The sequence below is a fragment of the Panthera leo genome, chromosome A1 (genome assembly GCF_018350215.1).
Source record: "Panthera leo isolate Ple1 chromosome A1, P.leo_Ple1_pat1.1, whole genome shotgun sequence".
NCBI classification, from domain to species: Eukaryota; Metazoa; Chordata; class Mammalia; order Carnivora; family Felidae; genus Panthera; species Panthera leo.
Genome location: NC_056679.1, coordinates 4,307,860 through 4,332,077, shown reverse-complemented (window position 1 = coordinate 4,332,077; position 24,218 = coordinate 4,307,860). Strand labels below are relative to the sequence as shown.

Genomic DNA, 24,218 nt, shown 5'->3' with positions numbered 1-24,218 from the left:
TTAAGATCTATTTCCAAGGAGACAGATAGGCTTGTCATAAATCTTCTCCTGTCATTCTCTTTCGGGAGATACGAACAAGGATTGAAGGTAAAAATTACAGTGCCACTGGAACTAGATTAGTTTTGGCAGGTTTCAGTTGTTTTGAAACTTTTCTTATTTTCAGTGTTAATGCTTTTCAATTATGTCTAGACAGGAACATGGAACTGGGAGGCAGAGGCGGGTCTGACCGTGCCTGCCCCCCACTCCCCCCCTGTGCCCCCCACACACAGTTGACCTCTGGTCAGTTGCTGAACTTGTCTGAGACTTCTGCTCTTTTATATAAAATAAAAACTGAAAATTTAGAAGTTAAAAACTATGCCTCCATACTTACCTCAAGAACTCTATTCTGTCAAATTTAGTAATGTATGCAGACCAATATTCTCGAAATTGTTTAAAGAAAAAAATGGAATTGAGACCTCTGTCACACATTAAAATGTCACAATACTTCTGCTTTTTTCTCTGAACCATCAGCGAGTCCGTGATAACATGTAAGCATTTCTAAAGGTTCTTTCTTCTCATTACATCTCAATTTGTCAGAAAACAACACTAAAACTCATGTAAGTTGATAGCAATGTTACTTCCTGTGGATTTAGATCTGAGATTTTGTCTCTTTGGGACGAGGCAGCTTTTTCGTTATATTGATCATATGCCATCTGGATTATGGGTTAATAGCAAAACGGACTAGTCGCTGCGTGCCGAATCTAGTTGTTTTCCCACCACAGACACGCGCAGAGATTTAGCGCTTGGTATGGGATCAAGCTGTAGAACTCAAGCCGCTTTGATGCTTGGCTTTCTGCCTCTGAAGGCTTTTCTTGCTCTGGATGACCATGTCTCAACAAGTTTATGTCATTAGATCCAGCATGTTCCCAAAGGATATCAATGGCCGGAGTTCTTTGCTTTGGGAAGAGTTGAATTATTACCATAACAAGGATTTGTACCAGAGGATGTCTGAACTTTTAATATTTATGCAGCTTTTACCGTAATAAATTTTCTAAGTGGTCATAAATAAAACAAGATATTTTATCATGGTGATGTGGCCCTGGAAGAATTTGATGCCAAAACTTTTAGCAAGATGTTATTTAAATTGGACTGGTGAGATTGTGAAGTGATAGAAAATGTCTGGCAAATTGATGAGGTTACATGCTTACAAGTTGAGCTCATGGAGAAGCATCCAGAGAATTCAAGTAATGCCAAGTTCCCTAAGACATTTCCATTTTTTGATGATAGTCTGAAACCTTCCAAAAATGTTGTGCTTTTTTTTTCAAAGTTTATTTATTTTTCAGGAAGAGGGAGAGCACACATGAGCCAGTGGGGGAGGGGCTGAGAGAGAGAGAGAGAGAGAGAGAGAGAGAGAGAGAGGGAACCCTAAGTGCTGACCGTGCGGAGCCCGATGCGGGCCTCAAACCCACAAACTGTGAGATCATGACTTGAGCTGGAATCAAGGGTCTGAGGCTGAACCGACTGAACCACCCAGGTGCCCCTGTGCTTTCTTAATATAACAGAAAAGCTGTTGTTATTTTAACAGTTTTGTTCCGCGTATGGTCAGCCCTCAGTGCGGCGCATGTCTATCCCGAGAACACAGTAAGCGCCTTCCTTCCTCTGGGGAGGCGGTGTAGGTAAGGCTCACTGCACAATTAATGGTGTTTGAAGCTCTCAAGGAACTCAGTTGTTACCGGGACAATGATGTAACCTGTTGTCCGAGCCAAGCCACTGCTGGGAGGGAAGAGGGGCGCCCTTCGTAATCACACCCAAACAGGCGGCCTAACCTGGGACTGTCAGGGCCACGCGCTGCGTACGTGGTCACCGTCGCGATGACCGCGCTCAGCAAGACAGATGCGTTTGGTGCCGTGACTTGAATTTCATCCAGTTAGTTAATCCTGTGCTCAGGTGGACCGAATAACTCCTACCTTGTTGAGTCTTCTTACTGATTGCGATGGCGAATGCAAGGTGCCCGACCTCAGAGGTGTCCTCTTTCTCGTGGTGCTACCTCCCTGTGGGCACTTCCGCTTGTAAAACCAGGAGGATTGAACTCTACCCACCTTTGTCGCGAAGCTAATTGTGATGATGTTTTTTGAAGTCAGAACATCTCAGACTTTAACATGCATAAAATCACCTGCAGATCCGGTTGAAATGTAGATTCTGATTCAGTGGGTGTGGAACGCCCAAGAATTTGTATTTCCGAGAAGCTCCCGATTCATGCTGAGACTGCTGGTCTTTACTTGCTTTGGGCTTCACGTAGCTGGGTAATTATTGTTCTTATTATTCATCTTTTAATTATAAGCAGGAGGCCAGACTTCACCTTCTTGACAGAAGGAAGGATCAATTTTACGGTCTTCTCTTCCTGGCCGTAGTTCTGTTCTGGCATTAACAAAAAATTAAAAAGAACAGATGCGTGTGGCCCCAGGCTCTAGGCTAGCCGTGTGCTTTGGGTGCACAGAGAAGGATGGGCCCTCTGGTCCCTAGGGTGCTTTCAAGGGAACTTTCACACCGTGGTGGCTGTGCCTCAGAGTCTGGTTGGGGTTCCAGAAATTTAAATTTAAACCACCGGATGCATCAATGGATAAAGGATGAGTGAATGAACTAACGTCGAGAAATAGGAACTCTATACATAGCTGAACCCTCGGGTGGGGCAGCGTAGCCTCCCAGACTCTGAGACTTGGGCCACGGTTTTGTACTTTACAGGGGGCTTGCCATTTGTTATGAGACCGACTGCTTTGTCTTTGTTGTAGTCCTGCCAAGCCAGATCTTATTTCTTCAGAAATAACACAAGGATTCTTATTTTTAAATAAAGATCAAAGATAGTTGTGGAAAAACTCGTAATGAATTATTCAGATGCATTAGGTCACCATAGCTAATTATTGGCATCTTGGGCTCCAGTTGTAGAAACAACATTTCTACCGTTTTCCTCTTTACAACAGCGGGGATAAATACCCACAGTGTCTTTGTGTATCTTAGAGCGAGGGTGAATCTTTGAAATAGAAATACTACCACACTAATAGTATAGGAGGCATAATTAGAATAATAATTAGAGTAATTGCTTCTTGGACACTTTTTAAAAAATTTTTAATGTTTATTATTTTGCGAGGGAGAGAGTAGCGGGGAGGAGCAGAGAGAGGGAGACACAGCATCTGAAGCAGGCTCCAGCCTCCGAGCTGTCAGCACAGAGCCTGACATGGGGCTCCAACCCATGGACCGCAGACCACGAGATCAGGACCTGAGCTGAAGTCAGATGCTTAACCGACTGAGCCACCCAGGCGCCCCCTCTTGGGCACTTTTAATAATGACCGTCTTCTCAATTCATTCCTCCCTTGTTCTGTCTGTACCTCTTCTGTGGTTCTTAGGGCGTTTCCCCTTGCATTGTTGGTTTCCGCATACATCCCTTTTCCTGTTCCTGGTAGGGGAGCCGGAAGGGTCCCCAGCTGCTTAGTAGGGTCCCTCGCGCACAGCGGGATGCTCGGCGAAGATGAGCCCAGTGGGTCGGTCTCCCTCCCAAACCTGACTTGCCTTCACGGCTTTGTCCGCTTCCCTGGGCAGAGCTCTGCTCTGTACACGTGGAAATCAGCCAGCGTCAAGCCAGGGCTGCTTCAGACCTGGCAACCCTCGATACGAGACAAAACCCCTGCAGGTGTGTCTCTAAAAGAAACCCAGGCTAGGGCTTAAATTATCTGACATATAACGTTCATCCAGTAAATGTCATTTTGAAATCAATCCGCATTGGTGTTTTGTAACCTTGTTCAAAACAGTCTGCCCTTGTCGAGGTACCAGTGGCTTTAGAAACAACATGTCTGAACAGCTCTACACTAAGACCGCTCGAAAGGCTGCAGACGGCTAAGCTTTGTTAAGGGTACGACTAGATGTACTATTGTGTTTAATGAAAATGGCTCTGTGGAAACAGTACTGAGAGCAGGACATACCTGAAAAGGAGCAAAGTAGAAATTTGCCTCTTTTTGCTGTAGGAAAAGAATTTTGCAGGGGAGCGGCGTGGGGTTCGGGCCCGGGATTGTTTGGCGTTTCCAGTGTGGACTCTTGTGCGAGGCTGGCCTGTCTTCCGTCTGCGGCTTGGCGGAGAACGGCAGGTGGTTTGCAGCCGAGAAGGCAGAGGGGCTTCAGGATGTGCTAATGCAGGGAGGACGCTAGAGAAAAGCGTCCCTCTGGAACTCGGCCCGTTTGTTTCCTGGCACATTAGTGTGTTCGCGCTCGTGAGCTCCATCAGCTTGCGTGAGTTCGAAACCACCGCTCGGACCGAGGCACTGAACTGGTGGGGCCGAGGAAGCAGCCGGGGGCTGCTGGAGACCAGTGTCCAGAAAACCTGGGGGGCCTGCCGGCCTCTGGAGAGGAGGGTGCCAAGACGGGATTTAAAGAACTGAAAAGAAGCTTTCCGAAGAAAGTGTGTATAAAGTTAGGATCAGCAGGAAATGTAAAGATTAATGAGCATGATAACAGCTGCATTTGTGCATTTTTAAAGAAGCTTTATTTGTAATAACTTTTCTTTTACGTACGGTTTACGTTTAATTTCCGTAGCAAACTATTTCCCAACTGGTGTCCTGTATATTAAATCTCTTCCTTCTGTAAAGATGAATTAGGGAGTGGAAACATGTTCTGTGCTCAAATAATTTGGGGAAATGCGTGTAGAAATTAATTAAGATTTCTATCCTCAGAAGCGAGGACTGCTCATAACTTTTAATATGCTGATTTGAATTGGGAATCTGCAGGAAAGAAATGTATTTGGGGGGAATCTCATGGACCAATCTGACCTGCTTTTATCACTGTGTCTTTCACCACAGAGCAGGGCCTCCCCTCAGTGAACACGGGCCTGGGACTTGGCCAGTGCCCAGCGAAGGTCGAGGAACTTCACACGCAGTTGGATTCCCTAGATACAAAATGACGACTGTAGGAAGAGTCTCTCACTTGTTTGGTTATTTAACTCATTTTTTAAAAAATTTTTTAATGTTTATTTATTTTTGAGAGAGGGAGAGACAGAGTGCAAGCTGGGGAGGGGCAGAGAGAGAGAGGGAGACAGAGAATCGGAAGCAGGCTCCAGGCTCCAAGCTGTCAGCCCAGAGCCCGACGTGGGGCTCGAACTCACAAACCGTGAGATCGTGACCTGAGCCGAAGTCGGACGCTCAACCGACTGAGCCTCCCAGGCACCCCTATTTGACTCATTTTTAAGGACACATCTGTAATTCCCTTCAGGAAGAGATGTGCGTGGTGCTGTCTGTGGGACACTTTGAATGAAAAGCTTTATTTGTCTGTTTTTTCGTCTGTTCTCTCTTCAGTGGAAAGTTCGCTGTGTACCTCAGGCAAAATATACGCCACACAGATTCATCGTTTTTCCATCTCAAACTGTGGTATCGCAGGCCTAACCTCCATGCTGACCTCATTTTTTTTTCCTGCCTTTCCTTCCCCATCTTAACTTCATCATCTGTTAATTAAACGCTAATTAATATTCACTGAAATTTTTATTATCACTACTCATCCTTTTTTGGGAGGAACTTGTTGGAGTGTTAATAAAATTTTGCAAAGGGTTAGTTTTACCGCCAAGCGGCATTATACCTGAATTACGGTGTTGAAGGAGGAGAGATACCTAAGTGAACTGAAAATAAATTTAAATCCTGTGGCTTAAAGAATAAAATGACAGAGATTTAAAGCACCATCTCCTTTAGGTTGACCAAAAGGGTCAAACTGCGTGGATTCCCATGCTGTTTACAGATGCAGTCTTTATACACTTTAAGTTCCTTTGTGAGTTTGCTTACCTTATGTTTAAATAATAGCAGTAGTAACAGATAGTCAATGAGGGTTAGATAGTGCATGTGATTCACATTCATAGACTTCCAAAGGAAATGAAATGGTAAAATACACAAATACATGATCTCAGTATATACTAAAAGCACCAATATATATAATGATCACTCAATATATATTAAAAGCATCCATTCACTCAATAAATTCTTAGTATAAGTTGCCATTCTAGGTACTGTGGGAAAGTGTCCATCCCCTCATTGGTAATTTAAAAATAATACTAAAAAAAAAAAAAATACTAACAGGGGGCACCTGGGTGGCTCAGTGGGTTGGGCGTCCGACTCGGCTCAGGTCATGATCTCACGGTTCATGGGTTCGAGCCCCGCGTTGGGCTCTGGGCTGACAGCTCAGAGCCTGGAGCCTGCTTCGGATTCTGTTTCCCCCCCCCCCCGCCCCTCCCCTGCTCATGCTCTCTCTCTGTCTCAAAAATAAATTAAAAAAACATTTTAAAAAAATGTAAAAATAATACTACCAGGGTCTCCTAGAATATAAATTCCTTGAGAACTGAGATTTTTATCAATCTTATTCACTGATATATCAACTTCGCCTGTCACATGATGGGCATTGAATGAATATTTGTTGAGTGAACTGTCTTTCGGCTAAAACCTATTAACTGATACTTGTAGATGCCTGCATTGCAAGTTTCTTCATAATAATCTTTAACGGTGTCTGTGCCTGACTTAGTGGAGAGTAGTTCACCCTTTACAAAGCTCTACTGCCTTTCTTTTAACTTTGGGAGCTAAAAGCCTAAGTGGTATTAGTGATGAAAGTCTGAACGTTGGGCATGTCGAAGGTACACAGGGCACCGCTTCCAAGCTAACCACAGGCAAAAGATAAAACCCTAACTTTTCTTTTTTTTTTTTTAAATTTTTTTTAATGTTTTTTATTTATTTTTGAGACAGGGAGAGACAGAGCATGAACAGGGGAGGGTCAGAGAGAGGGAGACACAGAATCCGAAACAGGCTCCAGGCTCCGAGCTGTCAGCCCAGAGCCCGACGCGGGGCTCGAACCCACGGACCGCGAGATCATGACCTGAGCCGAAGTTGGCCGCTTAACCGACTGAGCCACCCAGGCGCCCCAAACCCTAACTTTTCTTGAGCTCTTACGAGAGTTGAGGTCACAGGCCCGTGAAGTGGCCTGAATCCCGGAGATGCAGGCTGGCTCACCTGTGGCGAAGCATGGCGGAAGGCCAGGCTGCCTTGCAGAAGGGTGAGGAAAAACCGGAGAACATCTTCACAGATTGTTGGGGGCCAAGTGTGGGCTGGCCTGTCAGTCTGGAAGAGCTGAGGGCCCCGATACAGAGGGAGTTTGCACCCCCCTGTAGGCTCTTTTCCATCGGCCGTCACCAGGTGTGCTGAGAACCTGTGGGTGCGGGGTGGGAGACCACCTGGGGCCCCCCTCAGTGTTGCAGGCCTACAGGAGGTGACTGGCGGCTGTGCAGAAACACCACAGAACCCTGCCTCCTTGGGCAAAGATCAAGAAAGCAACAGAATCAGACTCAGGGACTTGAGAATAACTAAGAACTAGCACAGCTTTAAAGGAACCGTCAGAAGACAGGGATTTCAATCAGTCTGTTGAAGGAAAAGGTGGGCAACCTGTATGAACAGATGAAACAGGAGGTGGTGAGTGTGCGACACGCCCAGATGGAAATGCAGGAAGTAAAGCCATGAGGTCATACGAGAAGAATTCCTTTGAGGGGCTCATCCGTACACTTGACACAGCCGAGGGAAGAATGTGAGCTCCGTGAACTTAACGGGAGGTCAGTAGAAATTACCCAAGCTGAAATACAAGGGGGAGGAAGGAGTAGGGACAGGGACAGAACAGAGCATCCAAGAACTTCGGGGCCAATGGAGCTCCACAAAGGAGAAGAGAGAGCTAATGAGGCAGAAGAACTGTTTGAAGGGATAACGGCTGAGGATTTGCCCAAAATAATGAAAACCAAGCCAGAGATCCAGGACGCTTTGAGAACCCCAAGCGGGACAGGTAACAAAGACAACACACTTAGAGACTCCATGGTCAAAAATAAAAAGAGAATTCTGAAGGCAGCCACAGGAAAAAATAAAGACAGCCACAGATAGAAAAAAAACAGAGCAGACTCCTCACTAGAAACTATGGAAGTTTGAACTATCAAGATCCATAGCATGAGATACATCCGGTTAAAATGTCATCAGACAAGGGAACATTTTCTGATCAGTAGCAGTGTTTTCTAAGTGAGAGCTGAACCCTACAGATGAAGAACTCAGTGTCTGATAACCAATTCTACCTAAAGTGATTTTCCGAATGAGCGTTGATGACCACGTTTTGCGGCAGACGTTGAAATCTGGAAGATAGGCTAATGACATGTTGGTGGACTTCAGTGGCCTAAAAAGCTTAAAATAATCACCACGGTGGAGAAAGTATCCTCTTCTCAAGCTGGGCAATTTGAGGAGGCACGTGTGTTTCATCACACGTGTTTGGACTAGTCTACAAATGAAGAGAAATATAGATAGGAAACCATGAGAGTACATTTCCTTATGAAGAACTTGATCGCTGGGTGCCACAGGAAGAGGACTGTTCAGCCAAAGTTCCTGTCTCCGAAGAATTTACGACTCTAAAACAGACCGTGTTTACAGAATATGTAGACAAAACAGTAACACATAAATAAAATTTGTCGAAATCCATGATGATTGTATTACCCAGGGCTAGTGTAATAGGGAATAATACTACCTACCACTTATTCAGCATCTAGTCTAACATAGAATGTTTTTAAGTTACATTATGTTGTTCAGTCCTCGTCTAGTTCCGCCAAAAGATAATATTAACATCTTGCCAGTGAGGAAAGCGTGTCTTAGAGAAGTTCAGTACATCCCCCAACATTCTGCCACTGTGCTGGTAAATGGTGCAGTTAGGATTCACACTTGGTTTCATCTGGCTCCGAAACCTGTTCTCTTTCCTTTACGCTCCAGTGAATGAATCATCATAATGGGAGTTCAGAGGCAGGTGTTGGTTTAAGGCAGACCATGCTCTCAGCTCTCCTCTAACGAGTCTAAGAAGAAGGTTCCTGGAAGGAATGGTATTTCTGGATATGGGATGATGTGGAGTAGCCATTTTAGTAGGCAGAAGTTAAGGATGCTGGAAATACCACTCTGGAAAACAGTATGGGGGTTCTTTAAAAAAAATGGACCTGCCCTACGACTCAGCAATTGCACTACTGGGAGTTTATCCACAGGTCATAAAAATGCTGATTCGAAGGGACACATGCACCCCAATGTTTACAGCAGCACTGTCAACAATAGCCAAATTATGGAAAGAGCCCAAATGTCCATCAACTGACGAATGGATAAAGAAGATGTGGTGTATATATACAATGGAATACTACTTGGCAGTGAAAAAGAATGAAATCTTCCCGTTTGCAACAACGTGGATGGAACTAGAGGGTATTATGCTTAGCAGAATAAATCAGTCAGAGAAAGACATATCGCATGATGTCACTTATATGTGGAATTTGAGAAACTCAACAGATAAACGAAGGGGAAGGGAAGGAAAAAAGAGGGACACAAATCATAAGAGACTCTTCAATACAGAGAACAAACTGAGGCTTGCTGGATGGGGGAAGGGTGAGGGGATAGGCTAAATGGGTGATGGGCACTGGGTGTCATAGGTAAGAGATGAATCACTGGGCTCTACTCCTGAAGCTAAGACTGCACTGTGTAACTAACGTGAATGTAAAAAAAAAAAAAAGAAAAAAAAAAAAGAAAGATGCTGGAAATAGCCTGAAAGACCCAAGACAGCCATCCAGTTGTGCCATTTCTTACATCATTCTTTAAAAAAAATTTTTTTTCTTAATGTTTATTTGTTTATTTTTTAGAGAGCACAAGCAGGGAGGGGCAGAGAGAGAGAGAACGAGACACAGAATCTGAAGCGGGCTCCAGGCTCTGAGCTGTGAGTGCAGAGCCTGATGTGGGGCTTGGACCCACAGACCATGAGATCATGACCGGAGCCGAAATTGGGTGCTCAGCTACCTGAGCCACCCAGGTGTCTCATGACATCATTGTTTACCCGAATTAGTCGATCTGAACTTTATTCTTGATTTATAGCATTCTTCGTATGCTAGTAGGATTCTTTTCAATCTTGAATGCAGATGGCAGCGTCCAGATCCCAAGGAGAGCTGGGAATAACATGTCATCGTTGGGATCGGAGGCTTAGCGGTCCATGAACGTACTTCCTACCTTGGAAATTATGAAGATTGAAGTAGAATCTGTTAAAAAATGCAAGGGATGAGGGGCGCCCAGGTGGCTCAGTCGGTTGAGTGTCTGTCTGACCCTTGGTTTCCACTCAGGTCGTGAACTCATGGTTCGTGGGTTCGGGCTCCGCGTCGGGCTCTGTGCTGACAGTGCAGAGCCTGCCCGAGATTCTCTCTCTCTCTCCCTCTCTTTCTCTGTCCCTCCCCGACTTGTGCTGTCAATGTCATCTCAAAATAAATAAATAAACTTAAAAATTAAAAAAAAAATGCAGTTGATGATACGGTGAAACAGTTATTTCTGATGCTATGGGCTTTTATAAATTTTTAATTTAATATAATGAAAACTAATTGCAGTACTGTTTGAGGTTCGGGTGTCTTAAATGCATTTTTATTTATATATCGTTGCTCATTACCTGAAGCTTGGATGCATTCGTATTCTGTTTCTTCAGTATATCAAATGTGAGTGTCTTCACATTAGGAGACCATTGAAATCTCTGTGCTACTCGGTAGATACAACCACTTCCAGAAGGACAGCAAAATTTGGTTGATTTCAATGTTGATTATCATGACTCTGGGGCAGAGGGAGAGGGAGACACAGAATTGGAAGCAGGCTCCAGGCTCCGAGGCATCAGCACAGAGCTTGACGTGGGGCTCGATCTCAGGAACCCTGAGATTATGCCCTGAGCCGAAGTCGGACGCTCAACCGACTGAGCCACCCACGCGCCCCCAGGAAACATTTTTCTAATTTGAAATTTAAGATTTAACTTCTAAATATTTTTATTAAAGAGATTCTCATATAACTTGAAAATCAATTTGTATGGTATTTAAAGTTTTGTCCTATTTTTGTTCTTGTAAGAAAAAAAGGAAGTACTTTCTAAGAGAATAACATAAACATAGGCATGCTTCATTTTCTTGTGCTTCGCTTTATTGTGCTTTTCAAATGTTACATTTTTTACAAACTGATGTTTTGTGGCAACTTTGCACCAAGCAGGTGTGTGGGTGCCGCATCTCCAACAGGGTTTGCCCCCTTTGTGTTTCTGTGTCACATTTTGGTAATTCTTGCGGTATTTCAAACTTTCGTTACTATTGAATTTGTCACAGTGAGCTGTGATCGGTGATTACAACTCACCGGAAGCTTAGAGGACGGTTAGCATATTTTAGTAATGAAGTATTTTTTAATTAAGGTATATATATTTTGTTTTGTTTTGTTTAGGCATAATGGTATTGCCCACTCGATAGGCTACAGCATAGTGTAAATGTAGCTTTTGTATGCACCGGGAAACCCCAGAATTCCTTTAACTGGCTTGATTGTGATACTCACTTTGGTGTGGAGGTCTGAACTAAACTGCGGGAGATACAGCAGCGGTGACAAGCTTAACGTCCCTTCCAGCCGCTGAAATGCGCTGATTAATTTCAATAGACGAAGAGCCAAAATCCATGGATCAAGAGCCACACTAGATTTTTATTTATTTTTAAGTTTCTATTCAAATTCCCCTTGGTTAGGGTACAGTGTAGTATTTCAGGTGTACAAAACAGTGATTCAGCACTCCCGTCCAGTACCCAGTGCTCCTTACAAGGGAATCCCTAGGCCCCCAAACGAGGTTTTTAAAAAATCTGTTTCCCTGTTTACACCTCACGTGCTATAAACATACTATTTAATTTGCGACTTGGTGGATTTATGATTCTTTTCTTTGAACCAGTCTACCCCCATCGTACGTAGCTTCTACTTATATTTTTGGTAAAACGTTCCTTGAATTTACTACGGAATGTAGAGTAGGCCTTGAAGACATAATTTTGGGAGGTTTGTTTGGACCTATCCCTTGAGTTTGAAATAATCACAGATTTCACGGGAAGCGGCACAAAGTAACCCGCAGGTCCCATGTCACCTTCAGCAGCAATGGTACTCACTTCCTCAAGCGGTGACTTTTTGTGTCACTACAGCAGCCCACGTGTCTCCTTTTTACTACATAAGTTTTGATGAACTGTTTTTAGCTGTCCTTGTTCTTACATGGTGTCTTTCTTCGCATCTTTTGTTTTATTGTAAACCCGACAAGGAAAGAATTAAGCCTCATTAAATTTGTTCCTTTAACGTGTGCCATTTCTATGTGGGTTTGTCTCCGAGGGGTTGGCCTGTCAAGACTCTGAACGGAAAGGGGTATGTTGGGTTTGGGTCTGGGATCCAGTACTTGGCATTTCCGTATCATTGTCCAGAGAGCAGAAGGAGTAAACCTTTCAAAGTTGCCTGGCCTGCTGTGGGACCCCCGGCTCCTCGTTTGCCCACACCCCCTCCAGCGGGGGCACCCCGCCACGGGCCTTGCCACCCCTGCGTCTCCCACTGCTGACTGGATGCTCCTTCTCATCCACCGTCCACTCCCCCATCCCCGGTGCTGCCGCATCCCAGGCCCGATTGCGATCCCAGAGCTCCCCCAGGGCTGATGACTCAGTGGACCACTCTCCCCAACTTTCTCTAACCTCCTTAAGCCTCAGAATCCACCTCGTCGCCTATGAGATGCCCGTCCAGGGAGCCCCACACCCGAGCTGCCTCTCGCCTGTGGTCTGTGCAGCGTCCCCTTCTTTTTCAAGAACCTCAGGCTCCCATGGCCTCTTCTCCAGTTTGTGTCCCTCTAGGCCTCATTACCATCAGCCTGTCTTGAGCCTGCTTGTGCGTTTCCCAACCTCAAACAAAAGCTTCCTCCCCTCTGCCCCTGCTGCCCTCACCCTGCTCCTCTCCGCACACGTCTGGAAACGGTGCTGGGTCATATGTATTCACCGTCTCTGGGTCTCACCTCCCACTCAGCTCAAGCCGTCTAGAGCGGTGCCCCTGCCCCTGTCATTCCAGCAGTTGCTTAGGTTGCTGACGTGCGTCACTGGGGCACTAACTATAGCCTCCTGTTTTTTCCTGATCCATTTCCGCCTTCCTCCTATCCAGTGTCTCCACTGCAGCCAAAGGGATCTTTCAGAAACACAAACCTGACCTTGTGACTCCTTTGCTTTAAACTCCCCAGTGGCTTACCTCGAGGACTCCCGAGGGTGGAGACCAGTGTCCCCGCTTGGCTCCTGCCTGCCTCTCCAGCCCGGTGGGACCCGCTTTTCCTGCCCACGGCTCTTTCACCTCCTGCCGGCAGCCCTCCTCTTCTCTGCCTGGGATGCTCCTTGCTCCCGGCCGCCCATCCCTTGTCTCGTTAATGCCCGTTCGTTTTGCACATTGCACTTCTACGTGAGTCCCTCATCTAAGCCTGTCTGCGCTGTTTTCTCACACCGACCTGCATGCCTTTCCATCTTTGCACTCACAACAGTCGGTGACTCCTAAAAATTGTGCCTACGTGGGTAATGCCAGCTTGTGAAGCTTGCGGGGCCGGGGCCCTGTCTGGTGGCCCTTTTGTGTCCCCGATGCCTGATACAGTGCTCGTCCACAGTACTCTTCATTTTTGGGTAAACGAGAAAATGCCATCCTGCCACACAGACTTTTCGAGAATGGAAACAAAACTCTTAAAGCTTTGTGAGTCGTAAAAAACCCAAGTGTAGCGCGAGTCCCGTCAGCGGAAGGTATCACGTAAAGTGAGGGTTTAGGGAAACCTGAACGTCCTGGTACGAGTTCTTGGCATAGATGACTTAACTAAGGCTTGACCTTTTCAAATCCCGTCTGAGGAAATTTTTGTTTCACTCAGGATGGCCGCCCCTGGTGTGAGAAAGCCCCAGGCCTTTCACCTGCACTGGAATGTGTACTATACAGCCTTAAACTTTCCTTTTTTCTTTTCTTTCTTTTGCCTCGTTTGCCTTTCTTACGGCCAAACAGAAAGAGGAGAGAACAGGCTTTGTTGTCTGAGCCTCCGTCACGTCCTGGTGTAGTCTTGCACTCAAGGAGCCCTTTTAAACGATTGTTCTCGTGTTCGTTCATTTCTTCCGGAAAGATTTACTGAGCATCTGCTGTGGGGCGGGCACTCCGAGGAGATACACACACCTACGTCGCCGTGCCCGGTGCCCCTGCCAGCAGACCGCTCCCACTGTCCTCCTTGGGTGGTTCATGTGCACGGCTGGAGTGCTGCTAACCCGCCTTGTGCCTCCCTGATGTGTTTCTCTGTAGGGAGGCTTTTCGCGTCATTTAGATTATAAGTAGAGTTGCACAGAGTGGTCACCTTTCTCAGGAAACGTCAGTATTAGTGACTTTCAAGTAGAGTCAGTTGACCGGCGTGCTTCCTCGACCAGATCGTTATTTTATTTCTACGTGAGTACGTGGTGCTGTGTGATGAGGCCTAATCGGTCTCAGGCAGGAAGCCCCAAAGCAGACAGGGCCATGACACTGAGCTTCCAAGTTCTGCATCTCTCTCAAGGCTGGAAAAGAAGAGAATGTGCAATTCACTGTCATGGTCCTTTGTTGGGACAGCCAGTCAGCTTCAGTGCAGGCTGACACCCGAGAATTGTCGTCTGTTTTTTGACACCTCACTCTTTTATTCCTGTCATCCGTTATTATATGCACTTAAGAGCCAACAGAGCACTTGGACAGGCTTCCACCGGTAACAGCGGTACAGAAAAAGCGTTAACTTTTACTAAGGCTTTCAATAGACGTTTAGAGGTCGACGCTACCACGCTCTTTGCCTACGGTGCTGTCTTTGCGTGTACAGACCTTAATTTGACAGTCACTGCGATTAAATTCTATGAATTTTTGCGTCTGATGCCATTTTTAACTCTCTTGCCTGATAAGCAGCCAGTGCAGTGACTTAGGAAGCAATTGACTCACACATGTGTTCTTTTGTTTTTCAAGTCGCTGCCCAAAAATATGGTGTCTCGGCTTTGTGAGTCCAAAAAGGTGGGTGCTGCAGCCGATATGCAACTTCAGGTATGTATGTACCTTTGTTCTCACGTTTTCCAGAGCAGTTATTCAAAATAAATATGTAACTTTAAATTCTTGCCAACGCTCCACCTTGATTATAATAATTATGCTTCTAACACATCTTCCACCTGAGTTCAAAGAACTTGACCAAAACCGACTCATTCGGGCCTCGTGCTGTCCTTGGGAAATGGACATTGAATACGTTTATTTCCCAGTTTTCAGCCGGGAAAGTCAAACCTCGGAGGAGTCACGGGACTTCTTCTAACTCCTACATTTCAGCCTGCAAGTTACGTTTTTAGTCACTTTGTCTTTTTAAAAATTTGTGGTTTTGACGTGAAGTTTAAACAGGGAGGATTGTTAGTTTTAGATAATATTCAAAGGCAGTCTTCTCGGTTTCCAGATAGAGACTAGAAAACTTTTATGAACCATCTGGATGTCAGGTCTACACGATACCAGATGTTCAGGTTACTTTAATTGCTCAGATTGTTTATCGCATTCTTGCTCTTCATCAGATCTGGAGAATTCTATAAACACAGCCCAAACACCCGTCTTTCATGTCAGGCAGTGTTCGCTTTTATAATGGTCCAGCTACCTACCTATTTCAAAGTGCGGGCACCATTTAATTGCTTTATGGCTTCGTAGAATTCAGCCTTTACGAACTCTGTTTATGTTGCACTTTCAAATATACATTCGAAGAAAATGCATGCTATCGAGAAAACCATGGCCTTACACTCGAACTTACGTTATTTAACGCCCATGCCTAGCGGTACAATTTTAAAAGGATTTCTGCGTTATTCGAAACATTTTCAAGTTATTTGAAAATTTCTGCCTTACTCAACTTCAAGTCTTTTGATTTGCCGATATCTATAATGGAAGCTCTGCCCTTGTGGCTTTCTTTCTGAGTACTTGTTCCAAGGGTTTTCTTTCAAAAGGAAGACCAACCGTTCCCTCCTTCCACCCTCCAAAGAGAGTAACCCCCACCGAGAGACGCAGAGGAAGAGAGAGAGAAGAGAGGGAGGCAAGTGCTTGCCAGACAGCTGCCCCTGCAGGCTTTCCTGTCCCGCAGCAGTCCCCTTGCACGCCGCAGACACACGAGGCTGGAAAGGAAATGAACTGGGTCTGGTGTCTAGGGAGGCATACGAAGTGTTCTGAAAATTGCAATTTTCTTTCTTTTTTTTTTTTTTTTTTTTTTCTGTTGCGCATTGTTTTAAAAATGGGCTCCTGTTTTTTCTGTGGCTCTGAGGTTCTTGGTCCCAGGAGAGCATGACTCGCTGGGTAGGCAGGTAGACTCATCACTCTCAAATTGTTTGGTGAGCAGCAGGTGAGGGTGAGACACACGCGCGTTGCGTTTATTTTGCTCTGCTTTTGTCATTAAAAAAAGTCGTTCCGTACTTACGCCTTTCGCGTGTGGAAGGCATAGCTGTAGGAATGAACCTTCTGAATTCAGATTTGTTTGTAGATTGAGGCCAAAAAAACCCCTCACACCTTAGTGGAGGTTAGAATTTAACTTTCGATTCCTGATAATTTATTCTGTTGGAATATGGACAAGACGTGGGTGAGTAATTTAGGCTCCTCTGATTTCTCTCTGCATGATTACTCATTATAGAATATGGAATTGAAAGAGCTGTAGTTAGCTATATGCTTAGATTACCACTTAGAGTGAAGCAATATTTATATTTAGGAGATGTCTATATTTTTCTAGGGGAGGTTTAAGCTTGACTTGTAATTTGGAACCATAATTCTATATCTAGAGGAAGCCAAAAGCTGGAGGTCATTTAAATTTTTTCTTTTATCCAAACTAATCCTCAGTTCTTTTAAGTCAACAGCTGCACATTCTCTGCAAATTCCGTTTTCAAGTCAGAAAGATACATATCAGAAACGTAATTGCGTGTCAGAATTTTTCCTTTAAAATCAAGCCTTTTCTACTTTCTTGCTTCAGGTGAACTCCACGCAAACACTAGTATTTGAGCCAGATGTCCCGGGGAGAAAGCACTTTTATCTTTAAGTTAGGTTTTCTACGTGAGGTTTAGCTTTTCGGAACTTTGTGAGCTGCCGATTTCACGTGCAAACTAACGCTTTCTTCTCCTGTCGTGTTTCGATGGCCTGTGTCCTCCACTCAGAGGTGAGGGAGCCTTCTCTCCCGGTCACCTCGTCGGCCAGAACCGCCCGTGCACAGCAGCTGTTTTCTTGGTATCTGCTGCCACCAGGTGTGGGAGCTGGCTGGACCCGGGCCCCAGACTCCCCAACAGCTGCGCCAGAATTCTTTGTAACGTCCCTACTCACCCGTCGCAAGAGAGTCGTTCTTCCTTCACCTCGCCCCATCTGTTTAACGTTCCGTCCCTTCTCGTCACAAAACGTGGATTCGGACCATTTCATTTCTCTCATTTAAGATGTATCAGGATTCCAGGAAGAGACCACGCAGGATGTATTAGATCCAGAGGGTCACAAGTTGTAACTTCATTATTTTTCTCCTATTTCCAACTATATACTTTGCGTATATCTATAGACATCAATGGGCCAACTTCCAGTTTTGTGGTCACAAATTTAATTTACTCCGTTGTACGTAAAGAGTACCTTATAGATACAGTTCAAAAAATTTTAATATCCTTCATCACGAAAAGGTTGACAGCTTTCCTTTTCATCATTAGCATGGTCTGAATTGTGGTTCAAATTACATTTCAAGCCATATACGTTTATATTCGTGAATGTTACGTATACGTAACTTACGTGTACTTCTTATTCTGGTACACTTCTAACACCTTTGGCCCATTGCGTCTTAGATGTAAGGCTGGACTGCCAGAACTAAGTGGACGTTTTCATCTTTCTTAGGTCTTTTATGCCGCCCTGGATCAGATCTACCATGGGAAGCACCCCCTGACGGCATCGACCACAGACATTCTCAGGGAAACCCAGGAGAAATTTTATGGCTTACCATACGTTCCAAATACCGTGAGTCTCGCATTTTGATCCTGCCGTGTGCCATCGAATGGTTCAGCAAGTGTCTCCGTCAGAGGGAGTAGGTTGTGGTCCCTTACCCCTTGCAGAACCTGAAATCGCTACATTTATGCCGAGGTTTTGTATGGGGCAAATGCTAGCAGTTGCCTGGCTCATTTAATATCTCTAGCCATCCATTGATAATGCTTATTTTCTTCCTGCTAGCAATGTGTTTCTGGATGCCTGGGAAGGTAAGCGGTGAAAAAGGTCATTGGAGTTAGTCTATAGTTCTTTTTTGTCATTTTCCTACAATGAGAAGAACGGTTAGCGATATGAGACGAATGTGATTATCAGCCCCTAATCACTTTCACTGCAAAGGGAATTGACATTTATTGAGTACCTTGTTTGCATCAGGGATTATGATAGAAGTTTTGCGTATCTTCTCTCATTTAGTGTGGTCTGTCAGCATAGAAGGCAGGGGCATTGTTACCATTTATTGAGAACGCGGTGCCAGACTCCAGCTGGCTGCTTTGCAAGAGAACCTCTGATTTCACTCTCATAGTGCTTAGGCAGAAAAGAGGGTTTATGCAATCTCATCACTGAAAGATACAAGGGTATATCTGGTTTCAGGTAAGTTGGATCTGGTTAGTGCTTACAAAATACCGTTCGAAAAGTTTCTCTTTCTTTCCATTTCTCAGGCTTGTCCTTCTTGGGGTTCATTTCGTCCTCAGGCGGGCTGCCCTGACTAGGTGGGGTGGTGGCTGCCAGGAGGACCTGGTTTAGATTGTCCCGGCTTAGCCAGTCTGATAGCACATCTGGAGGCGCTCTGTGATCTGTACAATGCCGAACACGTGTTGTTACAGTATTGGGTGCCAGCACCCGTGCTAAGAGGCTCGTCAGTGAACCGTAATTGTCCAGGGGATGTTCAGGTCCTGACACTCAAACATACATTGGAATAGTTCGAATTTACCACACAAGTAAAGTAATAGCGTATTTTATCATCATAATACTTCTTATCAATAGTTTTGGTCGTCTGGATGCTTAATCATCTGCTCCAGTATATAATGCTAGGCATACTACGTACCTGTTTTTGACTTTATGTGTAATTTACCGTTCTAATGCTGTGTATTATTGAGCCCTGGATTGTCTGTGTTAGTGAAAATTTGTGGCAATGGGAATATTCATCAGTGGAACAAACCATAACAGTTGCCTAGATTTAATAGCTTTTTCCAGTTTGCAGAACACTGCCTGATTCATGTGCTGTTGTGCTCGTGTGTTTTTTGTGCTCATTTTTCAGTCTTTGCTTAGTTTTATTTATTTTTTATAGTTTGTTTATTTTGAAACAGAGTGTGCACAAGCAGGGGAGGGGCAGAGACAGTGGGGGTGAGGGGGAGAGAGGGAGGGAGGGAAAGAGAGAGAGAGAGAGAGAGAGAGAGAGAGAGAGAATCCTAAGCAGGCTTTGCACTGTCAGCAGCTCAGAGCCCAACACTGGTCTTGAACTCACGAACCGTGAGATCATGACCTGAGCTGAAACCAAGAGTCAGATGCTTAACCGACTGAGCCACACAGGCACCCTATTCTTTGCTTAGTTTACAGATGGATGTGATGTGAACTCCATGTAGTTATAACGTGATCAGTAAGTGATTAAATCATAGGAAGGCAAAAATTAGGAGGAAGCGGGAAGCTTTCTAAAGCTGCAGAACTTGAGCTTGGCCGAGCTGCTTCCTCTGCCTTTCTTTATCTCCAGTTGTATGGTGACGTAGCTGTACCTGTCCTTAGAAGAGAACCCAAACTTCCTACCGTCCAGATTCCTCTGCGTAATAATGAAATATACAAAGATGAAGTAACAGTGGCAAACAAATTCTGAATCAACTATCAGTAAATTGTTTGAATTTAAAAGAAAGGATGATGTGGGGCGCCTGGGTGGCGCAGTCGGTTAAGCGTCCGACTTCAGCCAGGTCACGATCTCGTGGTCCGTGAGTTCGAGCCCCGCGTCAGGCTCTGGGCTGATGGCTCGGAGCCTGGAGCCTGTTTCCGATTCTGTGTCTCCCTCTCTCTCTCTGCCCCTCCCCCGTTCATGCTATGTCTCTCTCTGTCCCAAAAATAAATTAAAAAACGTTGAAAAAAAAAAAAATTAAAAAAAAAAAATAATAAAAGAAAGGATGATGTTATCAAGCCCACTATCCTTGTCCTACTTCCTTTTGAGAAAATACAGAGACTTATCTCTTCACTGGGATTGTCTCCCTTGTTCATTGGCAGTAGCTATGGCTCTTTGAGTACATTGTATTTTGTTTGTTTGTTTGTTTGTGTTTTGTTTTGTTTTTAAATTTTATTTTAGACAGGGAGAGAACATGAGCAAGGGAAAGGGACAGAAGGAGAGAGAGAGAATCCGACAAACCATGAGGTCGTGATCTGAGCCGATACCTAGAGTCAGACACTCAGCTGACTGAGCCACCCAGGCGCCCCAAAGATACTCTTAACTATAGAGAACAAACTGAGAGTTGCTGGAGGTGAGGTGGGAGGAGGAGGGGCTAAATGGCTGGTGGACGTTAGGGAGGGCACTTGTGATGAGCACTGGGTGTTATATGTAAGTGATGAATCACTAAATTCTACTCCTGTTAACTAACTAGGATTTAATAAAAACTTGGAACATTAAGGGTGCCCGGGTGGCTCAGTCGGTTGGGCATCTGACTTCGGCTCAGGTCACGATCTCACGGCTCGTGGGCTCGAGCCCCGCGTCGGGCTCTGTGCGGACAGCTCGGGGCCCGGAGCCTGCTTCGGATTCTGTGTCTCCCTCTCTCTCTGCCCTTCCCCCACTCACGCTCTGTCTCTCTCTCAAAAATAAATCATCGTTAAAAAAAACAAAAACCTCGAAACATAAAAAAATAATAACTGGAAGGTTTATAACAGCACTGTTTGTAAAAGTGGAAAAAAAGGAAGAGGTGGGATTCGGGAAAGAACCCAAGTGACTGTCAGTGGAAAAAATGGATAAATAATCTGTGCCATATTCATTATCTGGAATTCATGCAGCTGAAACTGAGGGGCACAGATGATGGACTTCTCACAGGTAAACACATACGCAGTGAAACTCTAACGAAAAGTGAAGGAACAGTAAACACAAGATTCAGAGGGTGCTAACCTCTGGATCAAGGAATGGGATTATACACGTCCTGGAAGTGTCTTGTTTCTTAAACTGATAGTGCATATAACCTTGATAGTTTTGTCATTCTCCTTATCTTAGTTTATAGAAATAGTAGAAAACTGGTACGTGGAAAAGATTTCTCTACGTTAAGAGGTTATTTTGGCTGCGCCATATGTGGTAAAGAATGGATTTAGGGGGAACAGTTGGGAAATTATTCAGGTGCTGCGGTAGAGCGGGTAGCTCGCACCAGGGAAGTAGCTGTGGAGGTGGAAAGATTGAACTGGGTGTGAGAACAGTGTAGAAGGCAGGCTCCATGAGGCGCAGTGGTCGGCTGGACGCGGAGGTCAGAGGGTGGAGAATGAGTGTGAGTTCGTCACGAGCATTGACCCGGGAGGGGGACTTGAGAGCATCCCGCCATGCCGGCTGGAAGAGGGATGGTTTCCCTACAAACTTATCTCTAGGGATGTTTCTCTGCAGTGAATCCTTTTGTTCCCTCCAATGAAACCATGAGAACAGGAGAATATAATTTGAACACCAACCTACAGAGTATTCATAATGTTGATAGAACTGCACAGATTATATGCGTGTAATGTGGCCTAAACTTTTAGACGGTGATTATGTATGTGTCTGTATTAGTGTCTCTCCAAGCGCATTAATACCTTGAGAATAAAGTGTCCCATCAGCTACGTTTGAGGAATACTTGTTTAAATAATGTCGAGCGGGCTTCTCAGGATCTGTGATGTGCTAATGAACATTGAGTCTCTCGTGCTTTGTTTGAAAGCTTACTAATGACCACAGAACTCTGCCTGGTTCATTTCTAGACATCAGCCCCGTGTAGATCATGTTTTGGCAAACTCTGCTCTTCTGATACGCGATTATTGAACACGGGCAGCTCCATCCGTATCCCGCAATAAATAACGGGTGCTTATTTTTCGAGTGAACAGACTTATTACGTCAGCAATTTATTGATACTTATGACCTAGCTCTAGTGCTGTATATAATGTATAGAGAGATGTAATTTGTAATTTTCTTGCTATTCTAACAGTAGTTTGCTAGGGGCCCAAAAGCTGGTTGTAAACAGAGCAGTTTTACAGCGTATCCAACGGGCTAGTCTTGTACCGTTACCGCTTTTATTCTATTCGGAGCCTGATGTTTGGTTTTGATATTAATGACCATCTCTTCTCAGAACATTCTGTTCCTAGATGATTGTGTATCACCTCCATTATTTACTCAGAGAGTGGAAGATGCTGCATTTTTATTTTTATAGGATTCCAAGTTTATGTTTTTACACTGTCGCTCATCCCTCTGAAGCAGTTGAGAGGCAGTCATGTCTGGGAGCGTCTGGGTCAAAACCTATCTCTAGCCTTGTGACCGTTCGGTTCTGTCCTTGTGAGTATTTTTCAAGTTCAAAGCATGAACAACGGACTCTGCTGACAGATCGCAGTTTTCCAAGATTTGTTAACGACTCATTTGTATCTCGCTCGGTTGAACTACCTTTGTGGACTTTGTTGGTGAAGCCGTGTCTCACACGCAGCTATCCTGGGAATAAAAGAATTCTCTGAATAAATCTTGCCGCCAGTGAGGCCTTCTTTGTCCTTTACCACCTCATGTTGAAAACAGTGATGAGTACAGAATAAGAAAGTCCTGAGCACCTGAAAACATCACAATAAGTATATCTGAGGAGATTGTCTTTCTTGTCCATTCATAATTTAAAGTTTGGTATCTTGAATAAAGCTAAAATATACAAGACTTATTCTAGGAAAGCACTTACTGGGATTGAATGACATGTTGATATCCGCTCATTATTCTTGTTAGAACAAACGCCAACAAAGAATGTGAAAAGAAAGGACGCCTGGGTGGCTCAGTCGGTTGAGCATCCAACTCTTGATTTTGGCTCAGGTCATGATCCCAGGGTCGAGGGATCGAGTCCCATATCAGGCTCCATGCTGACAGTGGAGCCTAAGATATTCCCTCCCTCCCTCCCTCCCTCCCTCTCTCTCTCTCTCTCTCTCTCTCTCTCTCTCTCTCTCTCTCTCTCCCCCCTCCCCTCCTGCCTCTCTCCCTCCCTCCCCCCTCCCTCTCTGTCTCCCTCCCCCTCCCTCTGCCCCTCTCCTCTGCTCATGCTCTCTCTCTCTCTCTCTCTCTCTCTCAAATAAAATTTTAGGGGGGTGCCTGGGTGGTTCAGTTAAGCGTCCGACTCTTGATTTTGGCTCAGGTCATTTTCTCATAGTTTAATGAGTTCTAGTCCCATGTCGGGCTCTGCACTGACAGCACAGAGCCTGCTTGAAATTCTCCGTTTCTCTCTGCCCCTCCCCTGCTTGCACTCTCTCTTTCTAAAATAAAAAAAAAAAAAATTTAGTTAAAATTAGTTTTAGTTAAAATTATTTTTTAGTTAAAATACAGATACAGATACAGATGGAATTATAAGCTATGATCACAGACTGCACTGAGCAGGGAGAATTTGCTGAGTAAGATGAAGGGAAATTTAGAAGACAACTGAGGGGAATATTTAAGCAGTGGGAGCACAGTGGATCAGCCAGTGCGGTTGGATAAGATCTTCTAATTGGAACAGCTTTTTTTTTTCTAATGTTTGTTTATTTTTGAGAGAGAGAGACAGACAGAGCACAAGTGGAGAAGGGCCAGAGAGAGAGGGAGACACAGAATCCAAAGCAGGCTCCAGGCTCTGAGTTGTCAGCACAGAGCCCGATGCGGGGCTGGAACTCACGACCTGTGGGACAGTGCCCTGAGCTGAAGTCGTACGCTTAACCGACTGAGCCACCCAGACCCCCACCCCCCACCCCGAACAGCTTTTTTTCAAGTACCAGCAAAAACCAAAATTTTAAACGTACTATTTTCCGTTTCTGCTACTATTAAAACAATATAACGCTCTGCTCTTTTCTATTATTTTAGGGTTACGTTGACTGTAGTAGCTTAGAACATGCTTTATAGAACATCTATTTTGGGTGTGTGTTCTGCATTCCCAAATAAACAGGCTAATAAATGAACTTTTATCATACAGTTTATGTGTAACTTGAGGGCTTCCCTTCCTGAAATTGCTCAATTTCTGGAGCCGATTCCTACCCTGACATTGCTGATGTCATGACAATACGTGCAAAGGAAAGTAACCTGTAATTTACCAGTTGGGAGATGGTGTGCAACCAGTAGTAAACCCACTTGTTTGCACAGCGGGCTCATCCCAGACAAACTTTCAAACTGACCTGTTAACCATGTGGAAGGACATGGAATCGACA

General features: G+C 44.8%; 1 protein-coding gene across 6 annotated transcripts in view; it reads left to right on the top strand.

Annotated features, from left to right (window-relative positions):
* Nucleotides 1–24,218, top strand: part of LOC122215613 (mitochondrial intermediate peptidase) — a 163,413-nt gene that overhangs the window by 76,964 nt on the left and 62,231 nt on the right. For 5 of the 6 annotated variants that reach the window (XR_006200489.1, XR_006200493.1, XM_042931418.1 and 2 more), the window contains exons 15-16: nucleotides 14,823–14,897; nucleotides 17,721–17,840. Coding sequence is in view for 3 of the 6 variants with exons in the window: in XM_042931418.1 (XP_042787352.1) it covers nucleotides 14,823–14,897; nucleotides 17,721–17,840 (195 nt within the window). In the remaining 3 variants the exon portion in view is untranslated. Of the gene's footprint in view, nucleotides 1–14,822; nucleotides 14,898–17,720; nucleotides 17,841–24,218 lie in introns of those variants that run through there. The other variant, XM_042931503.1, reaches the window with a different exon arrangement.